The sequence below is a fragment of the Sturnus vulgaris genome, chromosome 26 (assembly GCF_052056855.1).
Source record: "Sturnus vulgaris isolate bStuVul1 chromosome 26, bStuVul1.hap1, whole genome shotgun sequence".
Taxonomy (NCBI): Eukaryota; Metazoa; Chordata; class Aves; order Passeriformes; family Sturnidae; genus Sturnus; species Sturnus vulgaris.
Window position 1 is genome coordinate 4,839,876 of NC_142268.1, and position 21,981 is coordinate 4,861,856.

The 21,981-nt window shown below is 60.1% G+C and overlaps 5 protein-coding genes across 9 annotated transcripts in view; 1 reads left to right on the plus strand and 4 right to left on the minus strand.

The window, feature by feature from the left end:
• NFIC (nuclear factor I C) overlaps positions 1–7,832 on the plus strand; it is a 44,488-nt gene extending 36,656 nt beyond the window's left edge. For all 4 annotated transcript variants that reach the window (XM_014884406.2, XM_014884405.2, XM_014884407.2 and 1 more), the window contains one exon: positions 1,557–7,832. In XM_014884406.2, the coding sequence (XP_014739892.2) occupies positions 1,557–1,574 (18 nt within the window). In that variant the 3' untranslated portion in view covers positions 1,575–7,832. The remainder of the gene's footprint in view (positions 1–1,556) is intronic.
• A 132-nt stretch (positions 7,833–7,964) lies between these two features.
• Positions 7,965–9,830, minus strand: SMIM24 (small integral membrane protein 24). Its single transcript, XM_014884409.2, has 4 exons — positions 9,753–9,830; positions 9,257–9,374; positions 9,105–9,143; positions 7,965–8,915 (listed from the first exon to the last, which is right to left on the minus strand). The coding sequence occupies exons 1-4, from the start codon at positions 9,823–9,825 to the stop codon at positions 8,825–8,827; spliced, it is 321 nt and encodes a 106-aa protein (XP_014739895.1). The 5' UTR covers positions 9,826–9,830; the 3' UTR covers positions 7,965–8,824.
• A 1,395-nt stretch (positions 9,831–11,225) lies between these two features.
• SMIM44 (small integral membrane protein 44) lies at positions 11,226–13,542 on the minus strand. The gene is made up of 2 exons (XM_088179181.1): positions 11,565–13,542; positions 11,226–11,441 (listed from the first exon to the last, which is right to left on the minus strand). The coding sequence occupies exons 1-2, from the start codon at positions 11,803–11,805 to the stop codon at positions 11,227–11,229; spliced, it is 456 nt and encodes a 151-aa protein (XP_088035307.1). The 5' UTR covers positions 11,806–13,542; the 3' UTR covers position 11,226.
• Positions 13,543–13,678: 136 nt separating this feature from the next.
• Positions 13,679–17,151, minus strand: DOHH (deoxyhypusine hydroxylase). Of its 2 annotated transcripts, none has more exons than XM_014884410.2 (5): positions 17,099–17,151; positions 16,470–16,789; positions 15,980–16,056; positions 15,566–15,803; positions 13,679–14,798 (listed from the first exon to the last, which is right to left on the minus strand). In XM_014884410.2, the coding sequence occupies exons 2-5, from the start codon at positions 16,741–16,743 to the stop codon at positions 14,482–14,484; spliced, it is 906 nt and encodes a 301-aa protein (XP_014739896.1). In that variant the 5' UTR covers positions 16,744–16,789; positions 17,099–17,151; the 3' UTR covers positions 13,679–14,481. The 2 variants fall into 2 exon arrangements, with proteins under 2 accessions (XP_014739896.1, XP_088035306.1); XM_088179180.1 differs by having other exon boundaries at positions 16,919–17,122.
• A 1,003-nt stretch (positions 17,152–18,154) lies between these two features.
• Positions 18,155–20,913, minus strand: LOC106857948 (uncharacterized). Its single transcript, XM_014884324.2, has 2 exons — positions 20,682–20,913; positions 18,155–19,473 (listed from the first exon to the last, which is right to left on the minus strand). Exons 1-2 carry the CDS (start codon positions 20,877–20,879, stop codon positions 18,355–18,357), a joined length of 1,317 nt encoding a protein of 438 aa, XP_014739810.1. The 5' UTR covers positions 20,880–20,913; the 3' UTR covers positions 18,155–18,354.
• Between the last annotated feature and the right edge of the window lie 1,068 nt (positions 20,914–21,981).

A 21,981-nucleotide genomic window follows, 5' to 3' on the forward strand; every position in this document is an offset into this window, starting at 1 on the left:
GCAGCTCTGGCACTGCCACTGCCAGCTTTGCTGCTGTGGGCATCGTTGCCTTGGCATCACCACTGTGGCCCACGGGCATTGCTGCCATGACATCCTCACTACGGGCACCTGGTGCCAGGGCTTTAGGCACTGCTGGGGGCTCAGGGCCACCACAAGTTCTCCATCATAGAAGGAGGTCACTGCTGTGCTCCAGCTGCGCCCTGTCTGGCATCACTTGGCACTACCCTGCCTGGGTGCCCACAACATCCCCAAAGGAGGAGCACCACGGCCATGGATCCCTCTCTGTGTGGGCACAGGCACAGGCACCTGATCTTGCTCAGTTATGCCCGTGGCCACTCCTGCTGCAGCAGGAGGTCGTGTGCACCTTTCCAGGGGCTTTCTATTAGTCCTGGATTCTGGAGCTGGCACTGGTGCTTCAGGCAGTGCAGGGATGGCAGCTCCTGGCCTCACTTGTGCCATGAGTAGTCTGGCCTCAGCATTCTCTGCAAGGGCAGCTGTGGTGGCTGCAGTCTTGCCTGGCAGGTGACACGGGTGACAGGACAGAGGGATGGGGGTGTGGATGGTGCCATGTTGGGGCAACCTGGGGTGCTGCCCTGGCTGGGGGAGAGTACTCAGGGTGCTGTGCTGTGAACACTTGGGAGCTGTGAGCGGTGACACAGGGTACCCAGGGGTGCTGTGCTGGGCCAGGCTGTGAGATTTGGGAACCATGAGCTGGGACACCCGAGGGTGCTGTGCCGTTCTAGAGGAAAAACACGAGGGACCCGGCTCTGATCACAACCCTCACTCTGCCTCAGTTTCCCCAGTCCTGCACATGGGGTGGGCACCCCAAGGGCCTTGGGTCCCTAAAGAGGAGACCTGGGACAGCACCAGGAGAACCTTGGAGGAGCAGGGGCCCAGAGTCTCTGTCCAGAGATAGGGGTCACAGGCACTTGCAGTCCCAGGACCCCCAGGGTCCCTGTGTATAGGTGTCCCTAGTCATGTTCTGGGAGGCTCCCCAGGGCTCAAGGATGCTCTACCTGGGGAAACTGAGGCACGGGGGAATGAGGTGGTGTCCCGGGAGGGGCAGCTGAGACCTGCCACGCTCTGGTCATGTGTGGCGGGGCCTGGAAGGGTTAAGGGAAGCAGCGGCCCCGAGCTGTCTCGTTTCCAACGGAAACCAGACATGAGGTAATCGGGAATGAACTTGAACTTGGGGCTGGGGGGGGGGAAACAATGGGAGGGTGGCAGGGGGCCACCTTACGGGGTCCCCAGCCGTGCCACCCCCCTACCTGTCCCCAGGCGGCACCATTCCTTTGGGAGAGTCTCCTTTGCCTTGGAGGTGCAGAGGGACCGGCCCTCAGGGGAACGCGAGTGGCGGCGGTGCGGAGCACGGACAAACTCAGTGCAGAAGTGGGGACGGCAGCCCCGTGCGCCGAGCAGGGGACAGCGCGGGGACAGCACAGGGATAGTGCGGGGACAGCGCGGGGACAGCTGTCCAGGGATCTGGAGACCGGCTGGGGACGGGGCAGCCCCGCGGGGCAGAGCACTAACGCCGACCTCTCTCCTCTCTCCTGCAGTCCTGGTACCTGGGATAACCGCAGCCGTGCCGCCCCTTCGCCTCCCTTCTCCTCTGCTTTAGGCACCCCCAGAGGAACATCCCCGTCCCCGAGCGCCAGGCCCAGCCTTGCGGTGACGACGGAGAGCGCGGCCTCACCAAGACGACGACGACGACGACGACGACAAGCAAAACCCACACCCGAAGGAAAGAGCGAGGGAAAGGAAGAAGGAAAAGGGTCAAACTGTTTTAAAACGGAAAAAAAAATCCCAACAAAAAGAAAAAAAAAAATCCAAACAAAAAACAAACAAACCAACAACCCATCCCAGGAGGACCTTTCCCCCTACCCCGGCGATGCGCCAGAAAACAAAGAAACAGGAGGAAAAAAAGAAAGAAAGAAAGAAAGGAAGAAAGAAAAAAACACTATTATTTACCCCGTCGGCCGGCGCCGCGCTGAGACCTGACACAAGCGGTGCCAGCAATGCCTCCCGGAGCGGCTGCGGGGCCGCGGCGCCGAGCCCCGCCGGCCGCTCGCCGAATATGCAAACGGCTTTGACTCTCTCGTTCTTGCCTCTATGTGAGTAAAAAAGATCAAAACCTCCCCCGCCGACCCCCCCGGCCCCAGACTGTCGGGGGGCCCCGGGACTGGGGTAGGGCGCGGCGGGGGGGGGCGGGGAACCCCTCCTGCGGCCGTAGCCCCGCCGCAGTCCGGCCGGGGGATGCTCCGTGCTGTGTGAGCGCCTCGGGGACGGTGAAATCGTGCTGCAGTGACACGGTGACGGTTATGCGGTGGCACGGAGACGTGGTGGCACAGTGGATCGAGCGGGTGGCACAGGAGGAGGGGACTTGTGACCACAGAGGGTGCACGGGCACGACCAGAGATGGTCGCGGCAGCGGTGGCACCTTGGTTCCCACGCGGACACGGTGTCGGGACTCTCCCAGCTCGGCCCCAAACGTCACAGCGGCGGTGGCACCCCGATTCCATCGGGGACACGGCATGGGGACTGTCGCAGCCCGGCCCCCATGGTTCCCGGGCGGCCACCGTCGCGCCGGGGCACTGGTCACCATCTCTCTAGTCGCCTTCCTCCCCCAAGCCCGCACCGGCTCGGGCCCCGTGTGTTCCCACGCGTGTCCCTGTGTCCCCCGGCGTGTCCTCGCTCCCAGGGGGTCCGTAGGGATGGGGATGGGGAGCGGGGCGTGCGTCCTTGTGTTTGAGCTATGCATTCCTGTGGACAGGTACCAGGTGGGAGGCAGGAGAGGGTGCGCTCGTGTTGCACATTTTGTAGGAAATGCACTTTTAAGAGGGAATCGTAAAAAAAAAAAAAAAAAAAAAAAAAAAAAGGAAAAAGAAGAGAAGAAAAGAAAACAAAGTCACAAAAAAAGGAGGAAGAGGAGGAGGAGGTGGAGTCCCCGGCACTGGCTTGCCGGGACGGCTGGTTTGGGGTTTTTGGGTTTGGTGGTTTTGTTTTTTTGGGTTTGTTTTTTTTCTTTTTTTTGGTTGGGTTGTTTTTTGGTTTGGTGTTTGGTTTTTTTTTTTGTTGTTTTTTTTTTTTTTGATACAAGAGGATGGAGCAAAGAAGCCCGAGCGACGGCGAGGGCAGAGCCAGCCCCCCGGAGCCCCTCCAAGTCCCCCGGAGTCCCCCGGAGCCCCCGGCCCCGCGTCAAGTGCCTGAACTGCGGCGGGGAGGGGTCCCGGCCGTCCCGGAGGAGCCCCCGGCTGGGGGCAGCGCGGGAGGAAGCGCTCGGCCGTCCCCGTCCCGTGACAGCGGTGACAGCGTGGCCGGAAAGGGGACGCAGGGACGTGGCAGTGCCTTAGAGCAGAGGAACCCCCGCGACGGCCGAGGCGAGGAGGAGGAAGAGGACAAAGGCGCCCGTTGTCCCCAGCGAGATGAGGAGACTGGTCCCCAAAAGAACTCCGGCCCAGGGGACACCCGAACGGTGGTGATGGACACCGTGGGATGTCCAGGAGCTGGGAATGTCACCGAGGCCACCGCTGCCACCCGCCTGGGCCCCTCCCCTGGCACCTAGAGCTGCCCCGAGGACCACCGGCATCGCATCCCCCATCCCAGTGGCCCCCGCTTCCCCCCGCTTCCCACCCCCCGGGACGGCACAACGAGGCACTGGGGAAAGGGCTGACGCAGGAAATCCCGGGAGACAGAAAAATAATCAAAAAGGACAAGAAAAGGAGAAAACCCACAAAAAAAAAAGAAAAAGAAAAAAAAGAACAACAACAAAAAAAGCGCTTGGCCGAGAGGGAAACCTGTTTTTTTTTAAAAGATCTGAGAAAAGAAACACATGAAAAAAAAGACAAAAAGACAAAAAAAAAAAAAAAGACAAATAAACTGCATGGTGCTTTAACAGGATCTGGTGACCTGGCTCAACCCAGCCGCGGCTGGCTGATGCTGTGCATGGCAGACTCTTATTAACCGGCTCTACCTTCCCCTTCAGCAAAAGAGAAAAAAAAAAGAGGAAAAAAACCAACAAAAAAAATCTGTATAAAAGAAAAAAAAGCCGTAAAAAAAAAAAAAAACACACAAGAAAAAAAAATCCATGTTTTCCTAATTTGCACGAAATTTTATACCACATGATGTGCCTTGCCTTCGAAGCCTAAGTATTACTGGACCCGATATCAGTGCGAGGGAGTCGCTGCATGCCCGGGGCTCCCGGGGGGCCGGGGGGGCCGGGGGCCGCTGCCCCCCCCTCGCCTCCTGCATGGCTTCTTCTCGGCCGGAAAAGTCCCTTTTTCTCTGTATTCTTCTTCTTTTTTAACCGATTTTCCCCCTCAAAAACGTCTTCCAGTTGGTAATACCGATGCATCCTCTGCGCCAACACACCGGAATATGCAATAGCTGTGGGGGGGGCCGGCCGGGGGGGCGGCCACCCTTTTGCTTTGCCTCTCTTTTCTTTGTTTTCCTTCCCTTTTGGGGGGTTTTGATTTGTTTTTTCTGCTTTCAGCAACCAAAGGCAGCGAGGCGGGAGGCAGCAGGGACCCCCAGAACGCTCGGGGGAGACCCGGTGTCCGGGCGCGGCAAGACTGAGCGGGGTGTGGTGGGGTCCGTGCCGGGAGGAGCGGGGATGGAGACCCCAGGGCTGATCCTTACGGGGGGGCCACAGGGTCCCACCCCTCCCCCTTAGGGGACCCCCACTTTTTAATTGGTTTTCAACGGGGCGCAGGGCCAGGAGGGCTGAGCCCAGCTGCTCTTTTGACAGGAATGGAACCGTGTGAATGTAGCTGTGCCTCCCCCGGGCTGGTGTCAGGGGGGTCACAGCCTCCCCCCCACCTCCACCCCATCGGCTTCATCCCCGGGGTGCAGCTGGCACGGCGGGGAATGGCAGCAGGTGCCTTCTTGCCGCCTCTCCCTGCTGTGCCCGCTGCCGAGCAGGGGCCCGACACCCCCCTAAAAACCCAGAATTTGCCTTAAAACCCCAGAGTTCCGCCGGCTGGAGAGACCCCCCCCAACCTCCCTGAGGCTGAGTACTGACGCGGGTTGTGACACCGGTGGGCGGGTGGCACCGGCATCGCTGCTGCTCGGGCATGAAGAAACGTCGTCGTCAACAGTTTTTAATTTTTTGTTTGTTTGTTTGTTTTTTGGTTTTTAGGGTTTCTTTTTTTTTTTTTTTTTGGTGTCCAAAAGTATTAGTGGGGAGTGGCGGGCTGGTCGCGTCCCGCCGGGTTTCGCCCATAGTTGAGGCTGGTTTGAGGGTCCCAGACCCTTGGGAGGAGCCTTGGAAGACGCTTCTTTATGCAAGGTGCAGTATTGATTTCTGCAAGGACAATGCAAGGAGGGAGCGGAGGTGGCGTCCAGCTGGGGGGGAGGAATGAAAAATAGAATTAAAAAAAAAAAAAATTAAAAAGGGGTAAAAAAAGAAAAAAATTAAAAGAGAGAAAGATTTTTTTTAAAATAGAAAAAAAAAAAGGGAGGGGTTAAGGCTGGAAAAGGCTCACCTCAAAGCAAAAAATATTTTAAAAGCATTTTTAAACGGTGACAGTGACAGCGGAGGGAGGGAGCGGGGGGCACGGGGCAGCCCCTTCGGCCAGCCCCGGGGAGGAGAGGGGCGCTGGCGCCCCTTGGGCCTGAGCCCCCCCACCCCGAGGAAGCCCCGGAGCCCCCTGTCCCCGCGGGGACACCACCGGGGCCGTCCCCTGCCCCCTCTTTGCTGCCTCCCTACCCCCGGGCCAGCAGCAAGTCCGGCCGGGCTGCGGCCGCAGCCCCCCCAAAACCCGCCCTCGGCAAGAAAAGCACCTTAAACCAAATTTAAAAGGCAAAAAAGAATGAACACGCGCCCCTCCAGCCCGTATGGCGGCACTGGGGGGGGCGTGCCGGGGGCTTCCCCTTGCGGGGCCGGGGACCCCCCGTGCCCCCGGGGTCTTTGCACTGCTCCCCCGACACCCCCGGGGCCGCACCCCCGGCTCTGCCCAAAGGGAATATGCAACACCCCTCTGGTCCCTCCCCGGGGGACACCACTCATTTTTATTATTTCCATTTTTTAAATCATTCTCCCTTCTTTTTTTTTTTATCTTCTGGCGGCCTCGATGGCCACGGTCGGGGTCAGCGCAAAGCCGGGGTGGAGGACACCCCATCCCTGGGGAAGCTCCGGGGGAGTCCCCCGCAGGATGGGGATACCAGGGGGCTCCGCTCGACAATCACCGCGGGGGTTTCATGCACTACAGTCTCTCCTAGAGGGTTTTTAGTCGGGCTCGTCGGCTTAAAAAAATTAATTAAAAATAGTCCTTGTGACCTATAAATAAAACAAATAACCTGTACATATATATATATATATCTCCATATATATATATATGGGGCTGCAGGGCCGGGGGGCGCGGGCCCCCACACAGTTAAGGTACTTTAAATCGCAAAGGAATATATATATATATATATATAAAATCTCATATATATATATATATATATATATATATATATATATATATATATATATATATATATATGTCTTCTTTGGTGGGGTTTAGGCTCTTTTTTTTGTTGTTGTTTTGTTTGGTTGGATTTTTTTGGGTTTTTTATTTTTTGTACTCGGAGTTTGGAATTTGCTGCTTTCTGCCCCCCCCCGGGTATCCTGCCACCGGCTGGGATGGTGCCCCCGGTGATGGGTGCCCCGGGAGAGGCCCATGGGTGACCCTCTGGGTCCCCTGTGCGGTGCCCGTGGGTGTCACTGTGGGTGCTCCAGGTGACACCCCTGGGCCCCCCATCGGGTGCCCCTGTGGGTCCCTCTGGGTGTTGCAGAGGATGCCCCTCTGTGTTTCCCTTGGGCGCCCCAGGTGATGCCCATGAGTGCCCCTCTGGGAGCTCCTTTGGATGCTCCAGGTGATGCCTAGGGGGCCTCTCTGGGTGCCCCAAGTGGTGCTCACAGGTGCCCTTCAAGGTGCCTCGAGCAATACCCATGAATACCCCTCTAGGTGCCCCTTTTGGGTGCCCCTCTGGATGCCCCAGGCGATGCCCACGGGTGCCCCGGTCCGTGGGTGCCGTTCTGGGTACCCCCGTGCCCTGCTGGGCATCCCGTGCGATGCCCGGGGGCAGGCGGGAGGTGGAGCCGGGGTGGGGGGAAATCCCACCCCTGGGCAAAGAGCGGCAAAAGGAGAGAAACCGCCCCAAAAAGGCGCCGAGGCGGCAGCCGGCCGGACCGCGCCTATTACCCAAACCAAAAATCCCGCCGCAGTGCCTCCGCGCCGCCGGCTGCCCCGCCCGCCTTTTCGGGGGGTCCCCGCTCCCCCCGGGGTCGGGGGTGCACCCTCCCCGCAGTTATATTTTACTCGTTCGCCGGATTCTCGCTTTCGCTTTGCCGCAGCCGATACACACCGCGAGCGCACCAGGGCCGCGAGCCGGGGCCGGGCTCCCCCCGCTGTGCCCCCCCCGCGCCCCCTGGCCCCGCATGACCCCCCCGAGCCCCCGCTTGCCTCCCTGGTGCTTCACGATATTTGATTATACCATTGTACGCAGCCATTACCGATAGCGCCGCTCCTGCCTACATACACTTACTGACCCTGATACGGATTTTTGGGGTTTGTTTTTTTCTTTTGTTTTCTTTTTTGGTTTGTTTCTTTTGTTTTGGTTTCGTTTGGTTTTTTTTTTTTTTGTTTGTTTGTTTGTTTTTTTCCCGTTGTTTTTTTTTGTTGTTGTTGTTCCCCCCCTCCCCTATGCAAAAAAGAGAAAAAAGAGACAAAAAAGAAGAAAAAAACAAAAAAGAAAAAACTGACACACAAAAAAAGATTAAAAAATGAAAAGAAAAAAAAAAGACAAAAAAAGAAATGTATAAAAATTAAACAAGCTATGCTTCAACTCCAGCCCGCCTCCGCCCTTCTTTCACTGCTCCGGGGGAAACTGAGGAACGGCGCCCAGCCGGGGAGAGCACGGGTGTCCCAGCGGAGGAAGAGGAGGGCACTGGGGAGAGCAGAGCCGTGCCAGGCAGCGGGCACCCATGACCGCAGAGGCGGGACCCCCAGCCATGACTGCTCCTGGCCGGATGAGGAGGGTGACAGAGCTGGGACCCCGCAGGGCGCACCCCCAGCCCCAGGCGGGGCGGCGGGCAGAGGACGCGTGGGGACAGGACATGGGTGGGGACAGCCGTGGTTCACTCGTGGGTTCAGAGCTGCTGCCACTTCCTTTGCTCCCAGACCTTGGCCACGGGACGTCACCACCTCGTGCGCGTGACGTCACCGCCTGCGGTGTGACGTCACTGTCCTCACCCGTAGGTCAGCGTTGGCCGAAGCTGCGCTTCACCTCCGCGGTCTTCACGGTTGCTGTCCCCAAGCACTGCCCAGGACAGCCATGGAGGCGAGGCCCGCCAGCCCCCTCGGTGCTCCCCAGCCCCCGTGTTCCCTCGGTGGCCACCCCTCGGTCGGGCAGCAATGTGGCCTCGCCCTGCCGAGATCGCTGTGGTCTGGCAGCTCGGAACTTGCCATTGTCCCCTGCCCTAGTGGCACCGGAGGCTGCCGGACAGCCCCCTCCCCAGCGCGGTGACACAAGGCGTTTGACACCGGGGTAGGCTGGGGAAACCTTTACTGGGCATGTCTGGGGAGGGGGTTGTCCTCGTCCCCCCGGGCTGGGACCCCCCGCCGGCCCAGGGTTAGGGGGCACCGGGAGACTCCGCTGCCCGTCCCGGCCACCGCCCTCCCCGCTCCGCTCCGGCGAGCGAGGGATCCGCGCCGGGTCTTGGTCACAGCCGCGGGGAGGGCGGTGCCACGGCGGCCACGGCTATCGCCGAAAACCCGGCGCAGATCCCTGCCCCGCGGACGGGGTGAGGTGCTCCGGCGCGGGCAGAGAGCACGGGCGGGACTCAGAGGGACGTAGCCTTGCTCTGCTGCTTGTCGTCGCTCAGGTCATCCCAGTCCTCAGCCGCCGGGTTGACGTGGCCAGAGCGCCCCAGCCTGCGAGACAGAGGGAACGTCGGTCAGCCGGGCATTGCACCGGCACCGCGGCCGTGCCAGGGGCACGAAGGGCACTACGGCACGGTCGCCTCTGGCCATGCCAAGGGCACACAGCCACCATGGCACAGCTGGAATGTGGCCACCCTCGAGGGAGTCCAAATCGCGGTGCGGGGTATCCCGATGCGGTACCTGTCAGCCGCCAGGGTCTCCGGGTAGTCGTCCTCCTTCCTGCGAGGACACAGAGGCTGAACGGTGCCCGGGGACAACTGCCCCCAGCCCATGGCAACCTTCCACGCAGCTTTCCCCTGGCCAGCAACCCCCGGCCCCCGCACCAATCCAACCTGTGCCTCCTGAGATTCCAGAGCCGGTTAACGAGCAGTATCACGAAGACGATGAAGAGGAAGACGACGACGGCCGTGAGGCCAATGAGCCACGGCTGCAGCACCTTGGGGCCCGTGTCTGCATGGCCAGGGGACAGGGAAAGGAAAATATGGGGATGGGGACAGCTTCAGGGGAGCTCCATCATTCAGGGGATGGGACCCCCCCAGGGACATGTGCAGACACTCACTGTTCCCCTTTCCCACTGTCCCTTGGGTGCCAAGGAAGCCACCCCTGACACCCCTCACCTGTCCCCAGCACAATGAGGAGCACTGGGGCACCAGGTGGGTGTCTCCAGGTCCTTCTGCTCTACCCCGAGAAAGTTACTGTTGGAACACTGGGACAGACTGGTCCCACTGGAAAGATCTCCCAGGAGCTGATCTGATGCCTGGAGGGGGCCTGGCCACCTCCCCAGGCACCCCAGAGCACAGCAGTACAGAGTGTCACAGGAGAACCTACCAGTCTGTCCCTGGGTGGTGGCAGCAAGGACGAGCAGGACCAGGAGCGAGAGGGGCTGCAAGGGCTTTGGCATTTTTGGGTGAAGGGCTGGGGCACGTCTGGATCCTGCTCCTGAAAGTGAGCTTCTGTCCCCTGCTGCTATCGTGCCTGCACTCTGCACCCAAGGCAATGGGCGCCTTTATTGCCCCAAGAGGACAAAGTGGCACCAAGCACCATGGCAACGTGGCTTCTGTCACCCTTGGGAGATGGTACCACTCCCCTGGCTCAGGCACTGGCACTCCACAGCACAGAGTGGCCACCAGCTCCGGGACCACAGCGGCAAAGGACAGGCATGCCCCTGTGCCCAGGACTGGTGATCACCCCCAGGGTAGGTGGGTGGATGGAGGCAGAGACAGACAGGTGGGCGGGTGTGTGCACAGATGGAAGAACAGATGCGTGATGGGGTGGAGAAGTGCTCACCCTGCCTGGATCCCCCTATCCCTGCTGGCAGGGCTGGGGCAGCAGGGAGGGGTCCATGAGCTGTTCCCATGGGATGGGGCAGCACAGAGTGGTGGGCAATACCAGGCCACCCCCAGCCCTCCCCTGGGCACGAGCCAGCTGTCCCCAGGTGGGACCCCATCTTGTCCTCAGGGAGTGCCCGCATACTGCCAAGAGTGAAATACTGACAGGGTTAGCTCAGAGAGACCATGGCAGGGTACCCACCCACCAAGGCACAAGGAAAACTGATGCAGAGGGTGCCCAGCAGCACTCCAGGGACGGACAGTGGACTTTGGCAGGGCCACTGTCTGTGGCAATTCCTCAAGGGGAAAAGAAGGAAACTGGGGGTACAGGCATCCAGCCTCAGCCTAGGTTTAAGACAGGGAGTGCAGGTCCATACAAGACCTTGATCCTCAGTGCCCTCACCCAGAACCCAAGTGAGGCTTCAGGGTCCCCCAAGGCTGGTTTGGGTCCAATGTGGGTGCCACCAAGCAGTGTCTAGCAGTGCCAAGGCACTGAGGGGATGGGGGAGGCACAGCCAGCCTCAGCATCCAGCTGTCCATCTGTCTGTCCCTACCCATGTGCCCACGCTGACTTCACCCATGCAGAGGTGTATCGACGTTTCCATGTGCATGTGTGCACCCATGTCCGTGTCCCCTGCCACCACTGGCTGTGCCCCCACACCATGGCTTTGCACCCCTAAGCACCCGCCTTTACACACCCATGGCCAGGGGTGCCATGGCTGTGCCAAGGGGTGCTGTTGCCCCAGGCAAATATTGGGATATCCCAGCCATCCCCCCGCTGTGCTGGGCTAAGGGGTGAGCAGGGCTGGGGCAGGTGGTTTTATTGGCATGACAGCCCAAAAGGAGCCCCGAGAGCAGCGCTAGGGCTGGGCAGGGAGGAGAGGCTGGGCAGTGCCTACAGCCAGGGCCACGCTGTGACACAATGGTCAGGCAGGGCTGCAGAGTCCTGCTTGTGGCAGGGCTGTCCTCTGGCCTTAGAAGAACCTCTTCTTGGGGGAGTCAGCAAAGGAGACAGAGCTGCGTGGAGCGAGCAGCCCCAGCGGGATGTCCGTGCCGGGCAGGATTCCGGTGCCTTCGTCATCCGCCTTCTGCTCCACCAGCACCTCGTCCTTCTCCAGCCACTCTGCCTCCAGCACAGTGCCGTCGGCCATCCCCGCCTTCTCCTCCGGCTTGGGCCCAAATGCCCAATCTGCAGGGGCAGAGACGGAGCTGTCAGCAGCACCAGCCCTGCCACAGCACAGTCTCAGGTGGGGGGGATCCCCCCGGCCCCCTGCCCACCCCAAAGCCCGACCCTGCTGTGGGTAGCACTCACCGGCGAAGTCGTGCACCAGGTCCTTGATGAGGTGCCCCACGATGGCGTATGCCACCACCAGCACCAGCGTGGCCGCCATCACCAGGTACAGGACATAGTGGGGCAGGCGGATGCTGTCCAGGGCGGGGGGTTTGTAGTCCACGTACAGCACCCCATCCTCCTTGGGGGAGGACTGCAGCAAGTGCCGTGGCCCCCATGCCCCCCCGGTGCCAGGCAGGGGGATATCCCCCGCCAGGGCCATGGCCAGCTATCCCTGCACCCCCACCCCGAGCCACCGAAGTCTCTGCCACGCAGGGGAGGAAGTGGCATCAGGGTCCACAAGGCTCCTCAATACTGGCAGCTCACAGGGACTGTGAGCAGTGGCTGGCAGCAGTGCCACTCACCCAGCGACAGAGCTGTGTTGCTGAGAAGGAGCTTAGCACTTACTAATCCAGGCACAGCCCGGCTGCCTCAGCATGGGGGGTGACCCGTGGGCTATGATGTGGGTCACAGTCCCCCAAATCCTGCCCCTCTGGAAGCACCACTGGTACTACTGCCCCCCTGGGTGTGGGGAGTCACCTGCAGCTGGAGAACCCCCAAAGACAGGGATGGGGAGGGATGGTCGAGGTCTTTCCTCCATCCCCTGGCCAGGGTTAAATCCCTCAGCAGGCCCCAGATCCCTGGAGCTGATGGTTGAGATCCCTGAGGACACAGCAGCCTCGGAGCCGGAGGTGATGGGCAGAGGGGACAGGGACACATCAGGCACAGGGGCTCCAACGGGGCCCTGTCTGCTGTACAGTGAAGCAGCCCATGGCAAGAGGCTCTCGCCTTCCCAGATGGCTGTCACATGTCACCCCAGCAACCAGTATCACCTCCCCAAGGCAGGCTGCTCTGCAGAGAGGTGCAGAGTCCATGCTTCCCCCAAAAGCAATTCCTCCCACACCAAGAGGGTGCAGGGTTTAGCCCAGGCCAGCAGCAGCTTTGGAGAAACCCCAAACCCTTCCAGCACAGGCTAGACTGGGAGGGCTGAAGGTGCTAGTGGGGTTCAGTGCCAAGGCAAGGCTCAAGGTTCAGCCCTGCTCCACTCCAGCACCTCCCAGCTCTGCTGCACCAGGTTACCCCTGCCCAGATCCCAGCCTCAGAAATGCATTTTCTTGCAATTAGGTGTTTGGGGGAGCAGAGACAAATGTTGGCACGGAATGATTGGTAAACAACCCTGCAAGGTCTGAGTGCATCACCTGTGGAAAAGTTGGAGAACAGAGGTGGGGGCAGCTGAGGTGTTAAGTGGAGACAAACAGCCTGGCAAACTCCAGGGTGCAGCAGCCCATGTGCCAAGAAGGGAACAGTGGAAGTGATAACATGGCCGGGGGTAAATCACCTATGTCACTGTCTTGAGGATGGATATGGACACAGGGAGACCCCAGAGGCCAAAGTGCCAGCTGAGCCCTGCCCATAGCCCCAGAGGCTACAGGGGGTAAGGGAAGAGGGAAAAGCAACCTGTAACAGCTGCTGATTCCAAACTGTGAAAACATCAGATGTTGTCCCCAGCACTGAGGAACTGCAGTCTGGAGCCCCTCACCCTTCACATCACACACAGGTGACCCTACCCACAGCACTCAGCCATGTGTCACTGACTCCCAGTGTGTACAGGTGACCAAAACTGGTAACATCTTGACTAAGAGCCCTTTCTGTGGGGTCCTTAACTGGGTCAGACTGGGCCATGACCAGGGCTGCCCCTTGGCTGTGTCCCTGAGCACCAGAGCCCTGGGGATGCTGAGCTGGCTTCAGGAACTAAGAGGATTGAGCCTGGGACTGACTCAGAGGGGGCCCTTGAAGAAGGGGAAAAGGTATGCCCAGCAGTATGCCAGGCCCTGCAGGGCAGTGGGACCTACCAGGGCACCTCAGACAGTTCATCCTCCTCCCCAGGGCTGGAGGTTTCACCTCATGCCATCAGAGACTGCACTCCCTGCTCCTCCCAATGTGGCTGGACTCGATTTTAAAGGTCCTTTCCAACCTCAATGGTTCTATGATTTCCTTTGGGCAGCCTCCTAGGCTCCTGCCCGGGGCTGGACTCCATGGTGCTGGGTGTACTCCACACGTGGGCACAGGTAAATCACAGATCGACTCACTCCAGCTTCCTGTGCCGATGCTTTATTCCCCGCCAAACCCCAAACCCCAGTGCCCAGGCTGGGCTGGCTAAGGGATTTGGGTGCCAGCAGCAGCCTCAGCCCTCCTGGCCCTGGTTAAACATGGGGGAAAGCCCAGGCAGGCTCTGCCTCACCCTGCCCACCCTAATGGCAGCACCCTTCCCTGCAGAAAAATCCTCAGCCATATCTTCCCAATTTTGCCATGAAACAACCCCCATCCTGGGGCAGAGGCTGCTATAGGCTCAGCTCCAGCCTGTCCCAACAGGAGAAGCCGAACCCACTGCGGGGGCGAGGAGGGCTCAGGCTCGGCACCAGTACTGAGAGCAATTTCGAAGCATCCTAACACCACAGCCCACAAAAGCAGGTTCCCAAAGCCCATCCTAGCCCCCAGCAAAGCTCAGCTGGGGAGAACGGAGCTGCCAACGTCGCAGCACCAATCCAGGGCAGGCCCAAGCCCTGCAGAGCCGCAGCAGGCTCTGACGTGCCAAGCAGAGCCCACCTGGTTCAAGCCCCAAGCCACACTGCACACAGGCAGTGCTGATCCTGGCAGGAAAAAGGGGCAGATCCAGGAAACAGTGGCTGGCGAGGAGTGGTGGGGAAACAAGTAGCAGCTCAGCCTGGATTTGGAGGGAAAAGGTGTTTGTAATCGTGCCAGAGATCAAACCCAGTCCCTCCTCCAGCTCTGCGTGGCAAAGCATGGATCCACACCAACAGAGATGGCTGTGAAAGTGCCACTGGCAGCAGGAGGCGGTGGGAGGCAGCACACCCACCTCAGTGCCCCCAATCCAGGCTTAGGAGGAGGCCTGCAGCTTGCAGAGCCTGTCGGCGTACTGGAACTGGGCGCTGTTCTCATACTCGTACATGTCCAGGGCCACCTGGCAGCTCTCGCGCACCACGCGCTCCTCGTCGCCGGCAAAGGCGCGCAGGGCCCGCAGGCACGAGGGCCGGGCAATGGAGCCCAGCGCCTCGGCGCACTCGTGCCGCACCATGGGGCTCTCGGCGCGGCTACACAGCACGGCCGTCAGCTGAGGGACACACGCCTCGTCCTGCAGCTGCCCCAGCACGTAGCCGATCTCGTGGCGGAACAGCGCACTGCCACAGCGCAGCCCTGTGGGAGGGGGGACAGTAAGCTGGGATGTCCCAAAATGCAGCACGATAGCCCAAAACCAGGATGCCTGGATGGAGCCCCCACCTGAAAGCTGGGGATGCCAAGGGTCACCACCCCACTCTCATGTGCAGGAAGGGATGTCCTACCCTGCTCCCCAGTCCCAACTCCGTCCCAGTGCCTCCTCTGATGGCAGTATCTACCCCCCAGCAGAGCTGCTGCCCCCCAGCTGCCCAAGTTCTGCCCCATCACATGATGTTCCAGGGGACGGCAGCATGGCCAGGGACTCCAGCCCTCCAGGACAAAGCAGCTGGAACAGGAGCTGACAGATCCCACCTTATGAACCTCAACAGTCCCAAATGACTGGAGAGCCTGATCCACTTCCCTTGGTCTGGGAGTGGGTCCAAACAGTTCCTGGGCTGTGGTTTGCCCCTTTCCCACTCAGGGGACATTCCCCTGTCCAGAACTATTCCCAAACACCAGCAGCCCCTGACTTTCCAGGCCAGAAGAGCAGGACCCCAAAAGCCCCAGGCCAGGTCTGACAATGGGTCAGACCACATCACAGCTGGTGCCCTCCCTCCCTCAGGAAAGGGGGTCTGGAGGGTGGCAAGGGAGCTCTGGAACACCAGAGATCACCCAGCACTCTGCAATGCAGCACGGAGCAGCAGCCCTAGACACAAACATGTGAGAGCAGCTCTGGCAGTCCTGGATTTGGGAAGGGCTCATCCCAGACTAGCCTGGACAGACTCACAGCAAGGACAGGCCCTCACCTTCTGCCAGTGCCAGCACAGCAGCCTGGCCCCCCACATTCCGCAGGGCAAACATGGCCCGGTAGCGGTTGAACAGTTCCTGGGACTCATCCAGGAGGATCTCCCGGAGCTTGGCAACATCCGTCTCCTCAGCGGGGGGAGCAGGATCTACAGAGAGGTACGGGCTGGTGCCTCCCTTCTCCTTGTTGTTCTGCAGCCATTCCAGCCTCCTCACGGCCAGCTGACACGTCTCTGCTACCTGTGGGAACAGGGACACGGCCCTGGCTGCAGAACAGCACTGGACAGCGTCAGAACCCCAGCATACAGCAGAATGTCACTGTGATGTCCCCATCCACCTGCCCAGGCAGAACCTGCCTCACCCTCCAAGACCAGCAGTGCTGCATCCCAGAGGAAATGACCCCTGAGGAACCTCACCTCGACCACAGGATCCTGGGAATAGCGTTTCAGGATATCCAGCACATCGGGGTTCCCGATAGCACCCAGGGCTTCACCTGAAGGATGTATCAGGATGTTATCAGGATATTATCAGGATGTTATGAGGGTGTCTACATGAGAAGAACTCGTCTGTGTCCTCTGGAAATGCCATGCCTCACTAAAGCACAGACACAGGCCTAATTGACTGATCCCAAATGGGGCAAATATGGACACATGCCAGACTGACCGATTCCAAACAGGACAAACACAAAAGGAGAAGCCTGGCCAGCAGGAACAGCAGGGCTGGGCCAACCTGTCCTGTCAGGTCTGGCCAGGGGAGGTGGTGAGATGTTATGTGACTCAGGGTTTGACACCAAAGCCGGATCAGGCCCCCACGAGCTGCTCTGTACAGTGGGGGAAGCACCCTCAAGCTCTACTTGCCAGCCAGCACCTTTCCCTGCCCCTAGAACCGCAGGAGCTGCCACCGTACCTGCCTCGTGCCTGACCATGGGTTCTTGGGCCGTGTCCTCCAGCACACGGATGAGCACCGGGATGGCCGCCTCATCCTGCATCTGGCCCAGGCAATAGGCCAGCTCGTGCTTCAGCAGCGCCGAGCCGTCTCCAAAGGCGCGGCTGATCCACTCCACGGCCGCGCGGCCGCCCAAGTTCCGCAAGGTGAAGAGGGCCCGGAACCGGGTAGGCAGGGGCTGCGCCGTGTCCACCAGCGTGCGGCCGATGGCCTCCACCTCCTGCTCCGTCACCATGGCGCAGGCGAGTCCGGGCACACTGTGGGGCTCCTCGGTCACACTCCTGCGTCCAGGGAAGGGAGTCAAGGTGCGCCCTCAGCCGCCAGCGGGTCCCGTGGCCGGGGGCAAGGTGTGTAGGAAGGGCCGCGGCCCAGCCTGTGCCAGAGAACCGGACCCCGGGGCCGGAGCTCACCCCAGAGCGCGTGTCCGTACTCGGTTTCACCGGATACCCAGGACGGACACAGACCCCCTGCCGCTACCGCGCCAGACGGAGCCGCCGAGCCAGCGGAACCAGGACCCGAGAGGAGCTGCCCGGGCCGGGGGAAACCAGGGAGGTCTGGGGAGCGCCCGGTGGCGCCAGCGCTGCACTCACCGCGCACCGCCATCTTGCTGCTCCGCCACGTGACCGCCTGCAGGCGGCGCATGCGTAATACGCATGGGCGGGGTCGCCCACGAGGGGGCGCTACCTCCCCTTCAGCTGAGGCCGCTGCTGGTCCCGCCCGCCAGGGGGCGCTGCGGGAGGGGGCAGGGCCGCTCCCGCCATGGCCGGGACAGGTTCGGCTCCAGCCGGGCCCGGCCAGCGAGCGAAGAGCCGGGCAGGGCCACAGGGATCCAGGAACTGAGCCACAGACCCCTTCGGAGAGGGGCCGGGGTGCCAGGCTGGGCAGATTCCTCCAGAGAGGGGCTAGGGTGTTCGAAGGAGGGCAAAATTCCTCTGGAGAGGGGCAGGGGGTGCCAGGCAGGGCAAAGCCCACCCTGGAAGTGCCAGGCAGTGCCAGGCTGGGCAAACCCCTCTGAAGAGAGGCTGGGGATGCCAGGCTAGGCAAGGCCCACCCTGGGAAGAGCCTGGGGGTGTTTCAGGCTGAGTGAAATCCCACCGGCGAGGGTTTGGGCAGTGCCAGGCTAGGCAAACTCCCACCCTGAGAGGGACTTGGGGTGCAAGACTAGACAAAATCCCTCAGAAGAGGAGGCAGGGATGCCAGGCTGGGCAAAATCCCACTGGAGAAGCATCAGGGGTGCCAGGCTGGGCAAACCTCTCTGGAGAGGGGCAAGGTGTGCCAGGGTAAGCAAAGACTCTCGGGAGAGGGGCCGAGGGTGCTAGGCTGGACAAACCCTCAGGGCAGCATCCTTGAGTTTGTGGATGCAGTTTAATTCCAGGCTGGTGTCAGCCCTTGCAAGTCAGCCCTGGGTTGACCAGCCCTGACAAAATATGTCAGCCCTGCTCTGCCTCTTCCTTCCCTCTCCTTCCCATGCGTGTGTACATAGCAAGTTTCAAATGTTCAAAGCAGTTTTGCCTTATTTCAAGGCTCCTGCTGATTTTGACCTAATGGAGAGGCCTTGAGACAGAGGAAAGGTTGATCCCAGCAGCCTTCCCTCCCAGCCCTAATCCCCACTGTACTCCCACAGCACACAACACACCACCAAACCGTTTAGATTCTGGGAGAGAGAATGGGCACAAAATACATTCCACTGCTTGAAACCTCCACAGCAAACCCAGCACGAGCATGACACGGCCACCCCTCCCCATCCTGGGCCTGACTGGTACAGCTGGTAGCACTGGGCCAGTTTGCCAGAGTCCACAATGAGTCTGCAAGCAGGGATGTGCAGGCCGTTGCCCCCCCAGGCCCATCAACCCTCCCCACAGCTCTCGAAGTACTGGCACATCAGCTCACGCACTTGCTCAGCCCGATTGTCCTCCATGGCAGCTGGCGCGGGCTGGCAGGGCTTGGGCAGCTCGGTGGGCTCGGTGCCCTCCAGCCACTCCTCGTTGAAGGGGTTGTCATGGGCCTCGCAGACGTTATGCAGGATGCAGCAGGCGAGGACAAGGGTGGGCAGCAGCTCCAGGCTGCAGTCGTCACACTTGAGGAGGATCTGCCAGCGTGCCTTGAGGCGCAGGAAGGCGTTCTCGATCACGCTGTGGGCCCGCTTCAGGCGGTAGTTGAACTGCAGCTGGCGCTGGGTGAGGTTCTCGTCCTCCTGGTAGGGCTTGAGGATCCAGTCTTGCAGGGGGTACGTGGCATCACCCAGCAGCACGTACTTCTGTGCCTTCCCCATGAAATGCTTGGGAGGGTTGGGGCACAGCCGGCCCTCCTTAGCCAGCACCCACAGGCTGGAGCTCTCCAGGACTGCACTGTTCTCCATGCTGCCTGGAAAGGCAGTGGAGACATCCCAGAACTGTCCCAGCCCATCCACAGTGGCCTGTGTGAGGATGGAGTGCCATCCCTGGCCGTTGCAGTAGTCGGCGGTGAGGCGCAGGGGTGGGTGGATGGGGATGTGCAGGCTGTCCAGTGCCCCGATGCAGTGCGGGAAGCCCCAGCGTGTGCAGAAGATGCGCACCATGTTCTCCAGCTCCTTCTCGTCAGGCAGCCGGAGGTAAAGCGGCTTCAGCAGCAAGACAACAGCATAGCTCACCTCCCGGACACAGCTCTGCACTGTGGAGGGCCCCACGCCAAAGAGCGGGCTCAGAGTCTGGTACTCCACATTGGTGGCCAAGTGCCACAGGGCGACAGCCACTCTCTTCTCCAGGGGCAGGGTGGGGTGGAAGTGGGCACTGTGTGGAGCCAGCCCAGGCCGCAGCTGGTTGCAGATGTAGAAGAAAGTCTCCTTGGACATCCGAAACTTCTCTAGCCAGTCCTGGGGCCCAAACTCCTTCAAGACCACCCGCTCCCACCAGTCTGTGCTCCTGAGGCCGGGCCAGGCACGGGGGTAGAAGCAGCAGCTGGTTCTCCTCCGGTGAGCGATGAGGAGCTGCAGTGCAAGGGGAGACAAGAGCAGTGTGAGACAGAGCTTCCCTGTACTTCACTGGGACCCCCTTCTGAAAACCACCAGCTCAAGAGATTTGCTCAAGGCAGGAGGATGGCCAGTGCCAGGTGGCAAGTGGTTCCAACTGGACTAACACCAGTCAAATCTTCCTGTTCCTGGGAAACCTCACTGCAAACCCACCAGGCAGTAGGTGTGACTCCAGACAAGATGCCCAGGTGTTGCAGATGGAGTTATCTGGAAAAACCCCTTTTTGGGGTGGCCACTCCCTCTGGGGGATTATATTGTAATGAGCATTACTGGATTTGCAGCTGCCGAGGGAACTGTGGGCTAAGTCCTGATTTGGAAGGGGGAGAGAGCACCCCTCAAGTGTGGGAATCATGATTTGGAAGGAGAAACTCCTGGCCTCTCCACAGGAATTGTTTTTCTGTTATGAAATTCCACAATGCAACTTTAAACTAAAAAGAGGCTTTATTCACCTTCTTCAGCCACTGCCCAGACTAGTAGGTTCTTCGTGTTCTGCCCCAGCTTGTCCTTGCTGCCAGGGATACATTGTATCCCCCATTGCATCCCCCACCTTTGATGTCACCACCTCCTTCACATCCCCATGTCCTCTGCATCCATCATCCTTTGTGTTCAGCATCACATCCTTTGTCCTTCAAGTCCCATCCTTTGTGTCCCTGTCTTTGTGTCCTACAGAATCTCCACATTCCCCATCCTTTGTGATCTCTGTGTCCTTCCGGTCCCACATCCCATGTTTTGGGTCCCACCCTTTATGTCCCTCTTGTGACTTCCCGGTGCTCTCCATCCTTCCCACCACGGTCCTTTGCATCCTGCACCCTCTCACTGTCTATTTTTTGTGTTCCTGTGACCTGTGTACCCCGTGCCCCAAATCTCCCATGACCATGTGTTCCGTGTCTCACGTCCCTCATTCATCCCGTGTCCCCGTGAGGTCCTCCGCATCCTCCCATCCTCCATGTCGCCGTGACCTCCGCGCGTCTCCGGTATCCCCCACCCTTTGCGACCCCGTGACTTTAGTGCATCCCCCGTGACCCCCCATCCTTTCCGTCCCCGCCATCTCCACGTGTCCCCCACATCCCCGCACCCTCCGTCCCCCGTGACCCGGTCCCCGCGTGCCGTTGTCCCCACGTCCCGTCCAGCCTCCCTCCCGCCCATGGCGGCCCCGCCCCGCTCACCGTCATGAGCCGCTTCTGCCGCTGGCTGTAGTAGTGCCGGAGCCAGGCGCGCCGCTGCGGCCCGTCCCAGCCCCCGGCACCGGCTCCGCTGCCGCTGCCGCTCCCGTTCCCGGCGCCGTTCCCAGCCATGGCCCCGGCGCGCCGCCGCCGCCGCCGCCGCGCCAGCGCGCACAGGAGCACTAGCAGCCGCTCCCGCATTTTCAAATCGGGAGCCGGGGCCGCCCTGGAAGTGATCGGTGGTGGGGTCACGGTGGAACCGGGGGGCGGGACGGGGCGGAGCCGCTTCGCTCCGCGCGGCACGGCGCGGCTCTGCACGGCTCGGTACGGATATCCCCATCCCTGACTGCAGCTCACCGTACAGACACTCCCATCCACACCGCACCGCACCGGCCTCCCCCATCCCCGCAGCACCACCACCCCCTTCCCCATCCCCTTCCCCATCCCCACAGCACCTCCCCCCTTCCCCATCCCCGCCTCTCCACACTGCTCTGCACAGCTCTGCCATCTCCATGCCCATCTCTGCCATCACCATCACCAACTCTCACCAAACCACACCGTCCCATCATCTCCATCCTCACCACCATCCTCATCCCAACCCACTGTCTTCCTGCCTCCAGGCTGGAAAAGGGTCAGTGGGCTCAGGTGCAGTAAGGACTGGCACTACAGAAACAAGGAAAACTGCAACAACAAAATCCCAAATCTGATTGGATTTGCAAGAAGGGTTGAAAAGGCTGGAAAAGACTGGACAAAACTCACCGGGTTCAGTTTGGACAAGGACTGGCACCAGAGTGAGAAAAGGCCCAACCACAGACAGGCAGTGCCAGGGCCCTGATGGTGCCCAGTGAAAGGAAGAAGAGAATAAGATGAATGTGTCTTTACAAACAGACTGTGTGAATCTGCTTGTAGATAGGGCCAGGGACTTGTAGATAAGGAAGTAACAGGAGAAACCATCCATTTCAGAAAGTGTTACTAATTCACTTGGACTGCTGCTCAGCCAAGGTCCTGCTAAACTCCTGAACTTGGAGAAGGAGAACGAAGACAATAGAACTATGAATCTCATATGTTAAATAAAGGGGGGATGCATTTTAGAGGGGGACATACAGTAGGAAATTCAGGAAGTTTGTACCTTCCAAGTACCTCAGCCAGTGGAGAAAAGGAGAAGGTGATGTGGCCATGAAAATTAGGATAAAAAGGAGGCTATATCCCCCAACAGTTTGAGAGACACCATGGGAAATGCCCCATGGCCTCTCCCTTTATTCGTGAATAAAGTTACAGGACTCCTCTGTCTCCTTTTTGGACA